Here is a 14,247-nt window from a genome sequence, read left to right as displayed (position 1 = left end):
CGAACAACTTGAGGATGAAATCTTTATGACTGATCTGGAAGTGCCTGGATATTAATATCAACTAAACAACCCATATAAGCAAACTCACCTTGTCTGAACAGCTTCGATACAAGATGTACGAGTTGGTATTGGTGGTCTCGAAGAAGTTGAAAAGAAAAACTATAGGCCAACAGTAGACCCTCCTCAAGACCGCATAGAAGCTGTTCATCTAGTCGGAAGAGGTCGACACCTCCCATGAGCTTGTTGTAGTCTGGAATTCCCGGACGTGCTGGCACATCCCTTGCTGCCCCTGAAAAGAGATCACGTCAACATTCTCCATCATCAACATAAATTGAAGTCCTAAACCTCAGGCGGCCTTGCTTCTGCGTTGAACTAAGACACCAGCAAACGTGCCCGGGTGTACTGTGGTAAGCAAGGCACAATCCACACTATCTGTCCAAACTACAAAGGAGCAGTGTCCATCCCTGGTCCTCCTCCAGGCGCCTCTATGCTCCCTCGAAAGCAATTTGCCATTCAGCTGGGGTGGAAAACCGCGTCTCAATCAACGTACCGTGCCAGCTGAATTTATACATGTAGGTCTCTGAGCTTTTCAAACAGATGTTCTAAAGAGCAAAAACATTGGTGGAAATCTCTTCAATCAAACAAATAAACACTACTTGACGAATAGTAGTTGTCAACATATAGGTGATATCCTTTGCCGAGAGACCTTGCTGGGGCGTCGGGGTTGCGAGGTTCTAGGGGATCGATGACAACCCTGGTGGTCAAGACTTCCTCGGTTGCACCTTCCTGGAACCAAGATAAGCATCAAAATCAACAATGTAGCCGGCTCCCAAGGGAAAGTATGGGTCCCATGATGTTGCTAGAACTCATAGCTTCAACCCCCATTTGATGGACTTCCTAGGCATGTGCTGTTTTATGCCAGTTCTACCTTTGAAGAAATACATTAGAATAAACTAAACATAACAACCAAGTGCCAACAGATTACCTCTAAACAGGAGCATTCGTTCATCTATACAAACATTCTGCCTCGGATGGTAGAGCTGGCAGCAGGCGCGCTTCATCTGAAATTGTAATTGCAATGTGACCTGCATTAATATAAAACTTCCACTACACTTAGGTGGTTAAGGACAGGACGAATTCTAAATAGTCTGTACTCAAGGACGCCTGCTTTGTCCGGTTGCTGTTCTGCCGGCGGTTGAACTGGTTTGGCTGCTGGTACTGGTGGTGCAGCTGGTGCATGTACTGGTACTGGTTGTGGTGGTGGTTTTGGTGGTGATGATGAAGCTGCTAGTGGTTCAGCTGCTGCTTATTCAGCTGCAGCCAGACAAGGTTGGTTCTGAGGCGGTCTAGGAGGGATGAATGTGTTCATCTATTTACAACTTCAATCAAGACTTTTCAGACAGAAAGCTTGCCTACTTGACGTACCTTGACTGCTCTCATGACAACATTAAACCACCGGCAAAACATTACAATCACAGATTGTAATCTCTGCATCCAAGAAACCGTACGTTGGACCAGTTGTCTGTAATAGCTGGCAACCGGACAATTCCCATGCCCAAGAGGAGGCCAAAGATGGCCTCCAGCTCCTGTGGGTTGGTGTCATGCTGCTACTGGCAGTTCTGAAACTCAGTACAATATTGCCCCTTTGCGTTGGCATGTAAGCGATATCCTGGAAGACAACTTTCGGAAGAAAGACCCGGAACAGGTCAATTGATGGTTCCACCATACCTGCTGGAAGCTGGGGGCCTGGATTTCGTGATGGCTCAAAGTCACAATTCTGAAATAATTCAAATTCAGTGGTCAATGATGAAGATACTAATTAGCATCAAGTTATATAGTAGCCCACTATCTTGACACTCCAAGCCCTCATTTATATCACAGCAATCAGGATGGTGGAGACCAAGATTAATCAGCTGTCTACAAAACAGAATTAACACTTAGCACTACCCTAATTAATTATTTAATGCACAAACTGTTCTTCTGCATCCCACAGCCTTCGTCTGCCCTTTGGCAAAGGTAGATCAAGGAAGCAGAAGTCATGGCTTCAAATCCAAAACACACTGAATTACCAACATTATGCAAATTAACAGCAGATTAGTGCTAGCATACCTCTTGTTCTGGTCTGGAGTATAAAAAGGAGCCACACAAGGTTCCTGTGCCCCTTCACGGGAACGTGGTTGAGCTCGCTTCACACACATAGAAGCCGGAAGCTATTCAAAAAAACGAATCTACGGATGCTAAACAGGCCTGGAACTTGGCGCAGGGACGTCGACTGCGTGCGAGCCCGCAGACCCATCATCGCTACCCTCCTCTTCCTCCGTTCCTGTAACACCCGATTCGTCGGTGCCAAGAAAAAAATTCAAAATCAGACAAAACCAAAACGGTCGACGTACGCACAGCCTTATCTAAATTACGCCACCAGCTACGAGGAAAATGTGTGCAGATATAACACGACGCACTTGCAGTGTATATTTCTCTCTACAAAGCGATATCAAGAAACTCGACGAGGCGGTTCGGTTGCGGTGCAACGGCTGACGTCACGCAAACCGGAAGTAGCAGAACACGGTCGAAAAACGTTCTATTTCGCACGAAACTAAACTGAAGAAGCACTTGAAAACTTACTCCGTAGACTCTTCAGCCTACAGGACTGCAGCTTGGGCATCAATTTGACGTTGTTGTGCCTCATCATTCCAATCAGAGTCTTTGTCGCGCTGGTACCGGTCAGCACCAGCAGCGACTCCGAACTCTTCCTCTTCATCCCCGTCAAAATGAACGTACTCCAAATCGAGCTTGTCAGGAGAGGCGACAGGCCTACAAACTCGCTTCGAAGCGCGACGACCCTCCAATGTTCTTGTATGACGACAGGTAACAAAAATTCCGAGACTGCAAGAGAAGCTTGTCTGTGATTGGACAACGTTTTCGACGTATTTTGGACCCGTACAACAAAATTGCTTATAATGATGTTGCAGCAGCAAAATCCCTTATATACCGGATGTCGATCGTACGCTAGTCTAGCAGGCGCAAACTACCCTATGTAGACTTCTCGCTTGTCAGAAACGTGTTTCTAGAAGTTCACTAACGTGATGACTCCTTCTTCGTCAACTGTTGAAATCGACGGCGTCATGGCGAAAATCAAGAGCGAAGCTAGCCTCGAACTTCCAGACCAGAGAGCGCGCGAAACGCGAGAACTCTAGCGAAGCTATCAGACTTGCGTGGAATGCTGCCACGCCCTAACACGTAAAAATTAGACGGCTAGGTTATATCTAGCTAGCGCATGCTCCCATCTCGGTGAATCGTTTTCGCGAAATGAGACCAATCGCTGCAGTCTGTTTGACATATATTGTATGTGGACCCGTGGATCCGTGTTTCCACTCAGCCGTGACCGCTTGTTCCTAAAATATTGCCATTCATTAGTCTACCTACACGTATGCAACTAAGGCCTGTCCACCTCGGACAATTGGATCGCAATCCGTCTGATCCACATCACGAGGTGGTTTCGATGGCGATCCGATCGCGATCGGTTGAATCTTTTTAGAAATAGTGGCCGTTACCTTCACGTACGCTATTCGTTAGCAGGGTGTAGTCGGAACAGCTAACTAACATTCCTCGCTCGTCTTTGCTCTCGCTCACTTTACGTCGTTGTATCAGTGCTTTCCACAAGCAAAGAAGCCACACGTACACATCGGTCATCAGTCACGTGATATCGAATGGAGGTGGAGGTATCGTTTTCAAACTGCAGTGTGGACGCTCGTTAATTAAAGTGCCACTTCTGCTCTGTCGTTTCATCGCTACGCTCCCTTGCGTAGCTGCATGCAGTCTCTTATCAATGCTCGATAATGGCCTGGAATTGAAATGTCGACAAGGCTAGAACAACGTAAAATTCCAATCGAAATCTGAGTTCTTAGCTAATTATATTAATAGGAAGCACGCTGAAGAGTTTGATTACATATTTACTTCCGTCCAGAAAGGCGGTACCGAACTAGACGTGGTGGTAATGACAGCGCATCTAGGGTTGCAATCCACACTGCGTCTGGGGCAAAAAGGAACAATTGGAATTATCCAATCGTTCTTATCGTGTCCCGGATAAACAGCCTTGCTACCGTCCTGTCCGTTTTCTCCTCTGTCTTCTTTCCTCAAGCATACTGAAAACGACGGTCGACGTTTGAATGATGGAGCAAGGAAATTGATTATTAGGAGCCCCGCAAAAATAACAGCCGCAATTTCACCCACCTAAACCGTGAAGTCGGTAGTGAAATTGGAAAATCTTTGAGTTTCCTGGTTAATCAATTGAAGTTGTATGGACCCACCACTACAACAGGTTTTGAATGCTCTGAATACCATAGGGTTTCTGTTCCATGGTGGGGCATCGTACGAAATCGGGTTTGTTAGCATTTTATTTGTTCCTCTGCAGATGAAAGCTTTCGATTATACAAATTGCCAATCATACGTCCAAGACATTGTTCGACGTGTCCGTCGTCTGGTATAGATCTCATCTAAAATGTATATTCGAAAACTTTAGGCATATCATCGATTCCGTCGAGTGTATATCTCTTGCCCATTCGCGATTGCTCATTGTCACTAAACAGCAGAATTACTGTTCTCGGGTCAGTCCAGTCCCCGTAAGAAAATGCAAAATTGTCTGGCGATTCCTTTTCCAGAAAGAGTAACCAGGCACGATGCCAAGTAAAAAACCAGAATTCATATGAGCAAAGTCACAATTCTTCTACACGGAAAGACTGTCTTTCGTGGCATAATAATGCATCCAAACATGTATATACGGTCACATTGCCAACTAACCTGAAGTCACAGGTAAGGCGAAGGTTTCCATCCGCTGTTGTCTTTACACTTCCAATGTAAATAAATAATCGCTGTAGGTAACTTTTGACTTGTTGAATGCTCTCCAGAAATTTGCCTATTCTTTGTCAGTTATTTGTAATGTGTTTTAAACACAAGCAATTGGCACTTCGCTCGGCCAACACAGCTATTGTTTGAGTTCTTCATGTATCGTTCAGCGCACTCTGTACAACCTTGACCGTCCCAGTTTTTTCACACTTGCAGTATTGTCTCACACCAAATGAGTACGATCATCCTATTCGCGGGTCTGTAGATGACGTGACAAACACGTACATTGATACAGCATCAGAAATCGTTCTGCCATACGGCTGAAAACCTTTTACTTTTTAACGGATTAGCAACCCTCCTAATAAACGGGTACATGTGCATAAGTTCTTAACCGGTTGGAAACTCATATTTGACAACAAGTATGGAGCAATACCGTTTTGTGCACAATGTTAGTATCTGGCTCTATTGAGTTGCTGACTATATTTTTTTGTGTTCAAGTCGACACACGCGCCTTTACCTTAAAGTAGAAAGATATATGGCAATTTAGCCATACCCACTTATTCCAATGCTTGTTATCATTCATTGCAAATTATGTAGCACGGAAAGTGAGCCCAAAGCAAGTCATGGTGTAGTTGTGGTTGCGTGCGTTCCTGTACGTGTAACATAAGTATAACTTTTTGGGACTTGAAATCATAAACCTGGTCAGAAATATATATAAATGCAGGCAATTGCAATGCTAAATTATTTTAATTTGAAATGCAGCTTACACTTTAAGTGAATGAAGGAGATGAATTGAGGTTTTGAAAAATTGATTCGAGCAGTAGTATATAATTATATGATGGCTATGAGAATTAGAAAGAGATGTCGATTTGCAATAAATTGCTTGGTATTCGTCTACAGCTCATATAGGATGCAATGTCTGTAATTAAGTGTTGCCTCTCAACTCTTCATTGAATTAAAATTAAAATAAAACCTACAATTTAATTAATAATAAGAAATTTAAAATATGCAATATTCAAACACCGACAATATAGTATAGTATATATATATATATATATATATATATATATATATATATATATATTATCTGTGTGCGTACGTTAGCATTTGTCATGTGGTTTTACCGCAAAACGGTAAGACGGATCGACAAAAGGACGATGCCAGATGAATGCAATTTTGAATCCGTAACATATGCGCAAGACATTGAAGTAAGGGTCCTTTTCGAGGTGTCGTTTCTGTTATAATTTCTCGGCGAGAAAAGTGAAACAACTCTCGATTTTGCTCCCTTACGCGACTAAAGAGCAAAAGAGACTAATGCGTGACAAAAGGAATGGAAAGGAAAAGTTAAAGAAAAAGAAAAGTCTTTTTTTAGTTTCTGCGGCTTACTTTGACAAAAGTTATTGCTACGCAACCATTATCACGTGACTACGCGACCATTGTTACGCCACTATCTTAGTAAACGATCCAACCGTAAACGAAGAATGAAAGGCAAAGCCAGAAGAAGAGCAACTAAACAGTGTGTTTCCAGAGTTCCCGCATTTTGTTTGACAGAAATTATTGCTACCTAACAACGCAACCATTGTTAGGCGAATAAGTAAGACAGAACACCGTCGCTCGCCTAACAAAATGCTAGCCAAAGCATTTACTAGTTTATTGATTATATCATTTTTTAATTTAATGTAAAGAGATAAGCGAAACATTCCAATAACAGTAATGTGCGCACATCACAAGACATTTTACTTATACATATATTGTCATTAGATAATATATTTTGCAAAGAATGTAAAGGTGTGAAAAGAAGTAGATGCTATACATGCACATGCTCAATTGCAGCAATGTCTAGGATTGGTTTGTAGGTGTAAATTTTATATATCAGCCTACCAAATCATGTTTGACCGTAAAAAGTTCTCTTATTCCATACGACTAAAGCTGACAAGCTGTAGCTGTGTTGCCAGACATGCAGCGTTTATTAACAATAGGTATACAGCATTGTAACACTCGCGCTTACCTTACCAGTACACGTACCAGGGTCGTAGCCAGACCTAAAAAATAGAGGAGGAGGGACTTGTACCTAATCCAGACACGGGTATTTTCCTTCCCAATGACGTGAATACCCTCCGTTGTGGCCTTTCTTTGGGAACGTAGGGCATGTATTTGAAGCCCTTTGGTTTTTTGAAGTGTCTTTCCCTCACTATAATATCGTCTAGCCCTTTTTGCATGGTCAATGATTCGTGAATCTTGTCCACTTCTTTGGAGTACCTAAAAGCTCAAGCTCGGATCCAGACGGGGGTTCAGGGGGTTGCAACCCCCTCTTTTTCAATAGGCTTGGCTTAATAATTTCATATAATTTCATTAGAAAAGAGAAATTAGTAATGTTCTAGATAACTGCTAACGTTGAACCCCCTCTTTAAAAAAATTCTTGGATCCGGCGCTGCAAGCTACTAGACTTTCAATACTAGCTGCAAGCTTACATCCCTTGCATACACGCACATCTACTGTCTGATACTGAATTCTGATTTCCGTGCTTTGAATGCATGCATGGGTAACACATACGATATGATCCACCTAAAGTTGTGAGGCTTTTCTGGATCCGTCACTGTCAGATGCCGGACGTTTGAGTCTACATTTAATTAACGTCATTGGCAAAGCATTCTTTGAAGAGCCAAGCTTTCATCATACAAGAGGCTTCGCTGAAAATTTGAAACTAAATGAGAGCAGCAAGGAGACGACTTCACCACTAAGACGGGTTCAGAAGGAATGAGGAAATTAAAACAATCTATATGCATTTTACCGATCTGCGCAATGATCACAAACCAATATATAATCAATGTTCCTTGTCAGGTGAGGATATCACTTTGATGACGTACAGTTAAAGCTAAATTATTTTATAATAATTGTGAAATACGTAATATATGCATAGATTCGATTATGTTTGCTACTTATTGTTGAAGCTGTGCAAATCTAGTGTTTCCACAATGAACACGTCAAATTGTCTGTTTGTTGTCGGTCTATTTGGCTGAAATTGGAAACGGTTTTGTAAAGAGATTAAATATTTAACCCAGGATTTTGCAAATAATGTTTTAGTTCAAATTTTTGTCTTAATCATAACCAAACTTTGCAAGCACAATTGGATAAACTTCCACCCTGTAAGAGTTGCCACACAATTTCCGCCAAAAATTCGTAGTCAAATGTCACTTATGATTACATTGTTAGACGAATTCAAAATTCAGTCAAATGGGAACGCAAGTAAGAGTTATATTAAGGATCCATCAATGTGGGTAAGCGTTGCCTATTGCGGTTTGACTTGTGGGGAGTAACTACTGTCTGTTCACCATAAGCGTGAACTTTGAAATTCATCAACATCTCTGCTGTTTAGTGGACTTTCGTGATGATCTCGGTATCATTAGAAACCGCTAGGTCTGGCATTTCTGTTTATCAAATTATCTAAGCCCTTTCTACAAACGAAACGGAAGGATAGTACTTGTGCATAGCAAACACAAACGGGTGGAGCAATGGCTATTATCCAATTATCTTGTAAGACCAACGGATCAGCAACTGGAACCATTTAAGATAATTAGTATAACATGGTCCACCTGGGGCGCCTCTTAGTGCTCTAATGTGCACACCTGGTGTGACCTCTACTTCATTACTCACCTCCGAGTTCACGCTTATTGCGAACAGACAGTAGTCTAGCTAAGGTGCACCTGAAATAATGGTTTTTGTGCTTTAGCACAATCTGAAAGTACGTTAATTAGTGGAAGCGTATTCTACAAAACATGCGAGACAGACAGGTTTTATTTAAATTAAATTTAGCTAATTTCTGGGTGTAAGGATTTCAATGGCGATGTTGACGCATGCGCAGTTACCAGTTCTTGCTTGAGTACACAAACGACGGGTGTCTGCTCGATTCCTCCAGGTAAGAATAGCAGAGTTTGTTTGGATAATTGGACTTGTACATGTAGTTGTTGTCGTTTGAACTGGACTACTAGTCTAGATCTAGTCTGCGATTTCTACGATTCGTAATCTTGTCGTGATATAACTGATGCGCTCTAGTTCTTTGCGTGTAACCACAGTTAATCACGAGAACAATTCTGTAGCTGATCGGTACCAATTAGTGGCAACACAGGGTGGAGAGTTCCAGTTTGTAAACATACGGGCAATTTATGTCTGGTAAGAGTATGTTTACAATCAGATGCTACATGCAACACGTTACTTTTTCGATGAGTAAGATTACTATTGGTAAATTGCATAGCATTATATTGCGGAGCAACGATGGAGTTATTTGTGAATTGTCCTGGTGATGTGAGGACAATTAATTAATTTACCCCGTCACCTGTTTTCATGGTGATGGGGTATATTGTGACTCCAGGCTTAAATTTTGGTATCCCCAGAAAACAGGAAAAATAAATAATGATTATATGGTTGTTATCAGCTTGACAACACGGTCTTCAGAGCTTGACTGTGTGTTAAGAAATACCATGCACACATGGAACTTGTTCACAGGAGAAATATTTATGTTGCAACACAAAATAATTGATTATCCAAAAGGTGGTGCAAAGTCTTAGACTGTTGATAACATACTCATTCGATGAAACTCTTGATGTGCTGTACACCATCAAGAGTTTCAAGTTTGTGGAAGACCTGGCACACTTGCAATGACAGTGTAGAAATGAGCTGGGACTGCTGGATTACTGTGACACTCTTGCTTTTCACTTTGTAATGGCAGAATGTGGTTTCACCACTTTCATACCGTTATGTTAAAAACACAGCAAGGTGTCGTCTGAATACAATAGTAATGCTCTTCTGTCAATTGCTTCTCATAGCAACAGATAATCATTATTTAGAGATTGACTATGATCATTATCCACTGTGTAACTCTAAACATGCAGCCTAGTGGCATCTCTATATTCTACCGCAAGTCTTAAAGATGATTAATATGACTTGTTCTGCGTTAGAGAGAAATATGGAAGGAGGGAGTGAGGGAAGAACTAAGGATGGAAGGAATTGAGTGATGGGAGAGGGGGAAGGAGGAGGTAGAGAGGGGAGAAAGTAGAGGAGAGAGGGAGGTAAGGAAGAGGAGACTGATGGAGGAAGAAAGAAGGGGTGAAAGGAATGAGGGTAGGAAGGAAGAAAGAGGAGGAGGATTGTGAAAAGGGGAGGAAGGGAGGAAGGGAGGAAAATTGCATGGAATGAGAAGAAAGGTAGGGGACGGGTAGAGGGAGTTTATAGGCCAAAATTAGGACAGGATGAGAGGGATAGAGATCGGAGGGATTGGTATTTCAGATGAGGAGGAAAGATGTGGAGGGAGAGGACGAGGGCACTGGAGTAGAGCGAAGGAAGGGAGGCAGGAAGGAGAGGACGTAGGGCAGGAGGGATGGCATTAAATGGAATGGCACTACAGACGAAGGGAGAGGGCTGGCATAGGATGTGTGTCTATATACGCATATGTATGTATATGCACTGTTCGTTCATGTAGGATTGGCATTGACATCTATGAATGATGAATGCAGATACGGATTGTGCTGTGAAGAACACCTGCAGTGACTTCACTTCAAGTGTTATCGCAGACGGGACTGACCGCAGTGGCATATGCTTTGCTGACAATCTTTTCACCAGTTGCCTGGATTTGGCTATTCGAGCACTTGACACAGATTTCATACAAGGAATTAAAACAGGCACACTTGATCCTACGGTTTACAAAGACTATGCAACTCAAGACGCAGTTTATGTATACAGTGGTAGATGATTGTTTTTGTCACATGAATACATAACTTGATTTTGTTTATGTCAACAGGGGCTTCTTTGTTGTCATCTCTCATTACTGTCTGTAAGCACGAAAATTTGGAAGATTTGGAGATGTTTGCGTCTGCAGAGCTAGAGGTACACTATGCATAAACATCAAGTACAGTACCATCCACTGATTACATTCTAAATTTAACAATTTTGAATTGCATATATTTTGATAGTTTCTCTGAACTGTATTATTTAATTATTGCTAGTTGCATTCAATAATATTTTAGGTGTATCAATTTCTATATTCAAAGATAGTTGTTGGATTCTATTTACTTCTTGTATTAACCAATTTGATTAAAATTACGGTTTGCTGTATTGTCTTGCAAATTGCGACTACAGATGCGAAGCTGTGGCTAATAGCCGCTATACATATTTTTTGAACCACAGTACATCATCAAAGCTACACACTATGCTTATGCAGCAACAATAGCAGGTGAGGTTGAAAAAGACAGCTGTCACGATGATTTTTTGATTGCTGCTGGTGCCACATTCCACCCACAAGTTGAGACTTTTGGATTGTGGACCAGCCATAGTTTGCTGGTCATCATTACTAAGAGATTTGCCTATCAAGGAAATATAGCAATGAGCAATGCTACTACTAACCTGCATGAACAGCTATCTGTTACATTATGGTTATATAATGCCAACATAATGTTACATAGCTTAGCGTTGAACTGTTGAGACAGTGCTTTATTGACCTTCTAGCTTGTTCTTTTATCATTCCTTTTGTCGCGTCAATTGATGTTGTGATATATGTTATATACATATATTATATAATTGTATCTATGTGATACTATCCAGATGTAGTATAGATGGTATGGTTAGTGCCTCCTGAGACTTGTAATAAATAAAAATTATATATATATATATATAAATTAATATATATATATATATATATATATATATTTTGCTTATATATTTTATATTCTTCTTCTATACAAACTACCCCAAACTGCCCTAGACTACCCCAAACTACTCTACCCACCCAGTCCCTAAACATAACTACATTATAGTGACAGGAAAATCTCACAAGTCGTCAAAGTCCAGGTTCAGTCTACTGTATAATAGCTTGGCATTATACTGCCACAGTCTCACGGACAACTGTTCCATCAAATTTGAGTATGTCTGAGAGAGAGGTATGCTGTTCATTGATGAAGCTTTTGAGGCTATGATCTTCAGCGTCTCTAGACTTGAGGGAGACCGGTGTCCTAAAGTTTCTACAATGAGCGGGTAGAAATGACCTCTTGCTTGAGTAACCACCTTGTCATACTTTTTGTTTTCTCTATTGCACCAGCTTCTGCTGCGGCACCTGGTTTTATATTACATTAATATTTAATATATATATATATATTAAAAATTAGAAATTATGTACATATTATATTGATGATTGTATAGTACTAGTAATACCATAAATTTGCGTGTATCCTTTTTTAGTTATGGTCAGATGTGGCTACCAATATGCTTACGCAGTGGCACATTACTGATCCGTCAAATGTTGTTTTGAACAGCGCCGCCGCAGGGTACAAGAATTTTATGGAAAAGGCTTTTCTAACACTGCCACCTTATAATGCGATTATTGCATTGCTGCCCTGTAACAGACTATGGAATTGGCTGGGAGAGCAGTTGTTGCCGTACGTAAGTGCTACCAACAGTTACTCGTTTTGGATTGTGCAGCAAAATGCTAATGCCAACAACAGATGGAGTTCCTTTGTGGATACACACGCATCTAAGTTCGTGTTTTGTAAATGTGCCTGAGTGTTTGTGATGTAGTGGTGTTCGTGCAAGCGTGTTGTATACGTGCGTGAGCTTTTGTTGATTCAAAGAGCACATGTCCAAACAAATCAAGAGTCTCTCGATTTTTACGTACACTGTAGCTCTCGTGTTAAGCACAATCTATCTCCCTCTATGTGACGTACAGCACACGTACATGTGAGAAAAATGACCCTGATGACTGGGTTTTGTGTAAAAACTTTACAAACTCTTGCATTTTTCACGTTGTAAAGAGATATAGTAATTAACTGGTCTTTCTCTGCCTTGGGGGAGGAGATGACCGGCTGGACTATCGAGCCTAGGTTTCAGCAGGCGTAGCAGCATATGTGAATTAAGTATATTTGTTCCTACAGTAATCAAAGATTTGGAAGATACTGTGTGTGTGTGTGTGTGTGTGTGTGTGTGTGTGTGTGTGTGTGTGTGTCTGTGTTTGTGTCTGTGTCTGTGTCTGTGTCTGTGTCTGTGTGTCTGTGTGTCAGCACATGGAGTCGCTGTCTCTAGAGGCAGGGGAGCTATCTCCGCAACTAACCTTAAGGTTGACGTCATTCACAAATGACGTGGAGGACTTGACATTTGTCCATTTGTCCATTTGTATGTATGTGTGTCTGTGTCTGTCTGTCTGTCTGTCTGTCTGTCTGTCTGTCAAATTTTCATATATTTTTATACATCAAAGCTAATACAGGTGAAACTAAAGTAACAGCTAATGAACAACAAGTGTCACAACTACAATTACAATTACACAAATAACAATTAGCATTAAAAAGCTCCCCTACGGAGCCTACAAACCGAAATTTAGTTGTCTGTCTGTCTGTCTGTCTGTGTTTCTGTCTGTGTATCTGTGTGTTTGTGTGTGTGCAGTATGATATTGTTTTGTATTCAAGATAGTTTGGAACTGCGGCTAATGGATCCTTTTTATAGAACAAAAAAGTGAATGTATCTATGTACTGTATGGACAATAATTGCTCATGCGCCTCTACCACACCGTTGCAAGGATTGAGCTGTATACTTTTATGTAGGTATGACCCGTTCGTTGGATATGAAACTGTTATTTGTATATGGGTATTAACATTTTATTGTATGTGTTTTTGTATTCATGTTTGTTTGTGTCTATGTGTTAATTTTCACTGTCTGTATTAACGTGTTTTGTTATTGTTGTTTTGTAAAGATTGGATCATGGTAAAGCCTTTGAAATATTTCGTAAAGGAATGGAGCATGAAGTAGAATTCTTCATTTCAGTGCACCCAGAAAAGGAGAGCGAATGACGTTAGAGTGAAATCAACATTGTCAACGTTTACTAAATTCTTGCATACAATAGTTTCTATATCTAATAGAATTGTGTCTATTGATTAGTAATTTTTAGTACAAGAACGGTAACCATTTATAATATAATCAATAAATTAGATATTTAATTTAGATTTGTTTTACAGACCATTAGATAGAGTTCACCTAAAAGTAATGTCAATTAATGTGTTAGTATATCTTTGTTATAGGGATAAGAGTATATAGGAGTAGTAGTGAAAAGATCAAGTTTTCTTGATATGCAGATGACTTAGTTTGGTGTGCCGTCTCAGTCAGAGTTGCAGAGAATTGCAGATGCCTTTGAGACTGCTGCTAGTTTGAATATTTATAAATCACAAACAACTGAGATGTTCCGACTCTGTTGAGAGGTTCATTGAAGTGTGTAGGTATAGCTTGATTGATTCACAAGGAGATTGTCTAGAAGATGTCTTTCAAACTTTTGAGTATTCTACCTGCGTTTACGCAGAGCTTGTTAAAAAGATGTTTTACTAACAGAAGCTTCAGCAAACAGGCGAGGGTCAGAATGTTGTGAAACTTGGTTAT

General features: G+C 40.7%; 1 protein-coding gene across 5 annotated transcripts; it reads left to right on the top strand.

Annotated features, from left to right (window-relative positions):
• The first annotated feature begins 8,703 nt into the window (after window positions 1-8,703).
• Window positions 8,704-13,806, top strand: LOC134193153 (uncharacterized). 5 transcript variants are annotated; one of them, XM_062661953.1, is made up of 6 exons: window positions 8,704-8,758; window positions 10,319-10,580; window positions 10,637-10,722; window positions 12,070-12,270; window positions 13,324-13,421; window positions 13,571-13,806. In XM_062661953.1, exons 2-6 carry the CDS (start codon window positions 10,340-10,342, stop codon window positions 13,665-13,667), a joined length of 723 nt encoding a protein of 240 aa, XP_062517937.1. In that variant the 5' UTR covers window positions 8,704-8,758; window positions 10,319-10,339; the 3' UTR covers window positions 13,668-13,806. The 5 variants fall into 5 exon arrangements, 4 of the variants coding, with proteins under 4 accessions (XP_062517937.1, XP_062517939.1, XP_062517940.1 ...); XR_009972019.1 differs by lacking the exon at window positions 8,704-8,758 and having other exon boundaries at window positions 10,053-10,580; window positions 12,070-12,365; XM_062661955.1 differs by lacking the exon at window positions 8,704-8,758 and having other exon boundaries at window positions 10,053-10,580; window positions 13,324-13,417.
• Window positions 13,807-14,247: the final 441 nt, after the last annotated feature.

This window comes from Corticium candelabrum, chromosome 17 (assembly GCF_963422355.1).
Source record: "Corticium candelabrum chromosome 17, ooCorCand1.1, whole genome shotgun sequence".
NCBI classification, from domain to species: Eukaryota; Metazoa; Porifera; class Homoscleromorpha; order Homosclerophorida; family Plakinidae; genus Corticium; species Corticium candelabrum.
Note: the sequence above shows the minus strand (reverse complement) of the source record. Positions and strands in the feature narration are given on the sequence as shown.

What these genes read in the sequence shown, in the direction of transcription:
- LOC134193153 (XM_062661953.1), top strand. Translation starts at nt 10,340, where the DNA reads ATGATGAATGCAGATACGGATTGTGCTGTGAAGAACACCTGCAGTGAC. An exon ending in CGCAGTTTATGTATACAGTG is followed by an intron (nt 10,581 to 10,636) that starts GTAGATGATTGT and finishes TTATGTCAACAG; the next exon opens with GGGCTTCTTTGTTGTCATCT. An exon ending in GAGAGCAGTTGTTGCCGTAC is followed by an intron (nt 12,271 to 13,323) that starts GTAAGTGCTACC and finishes TCCTTTTTATAG; the next exon opens with AACAAAAAAGTGAATGTATC.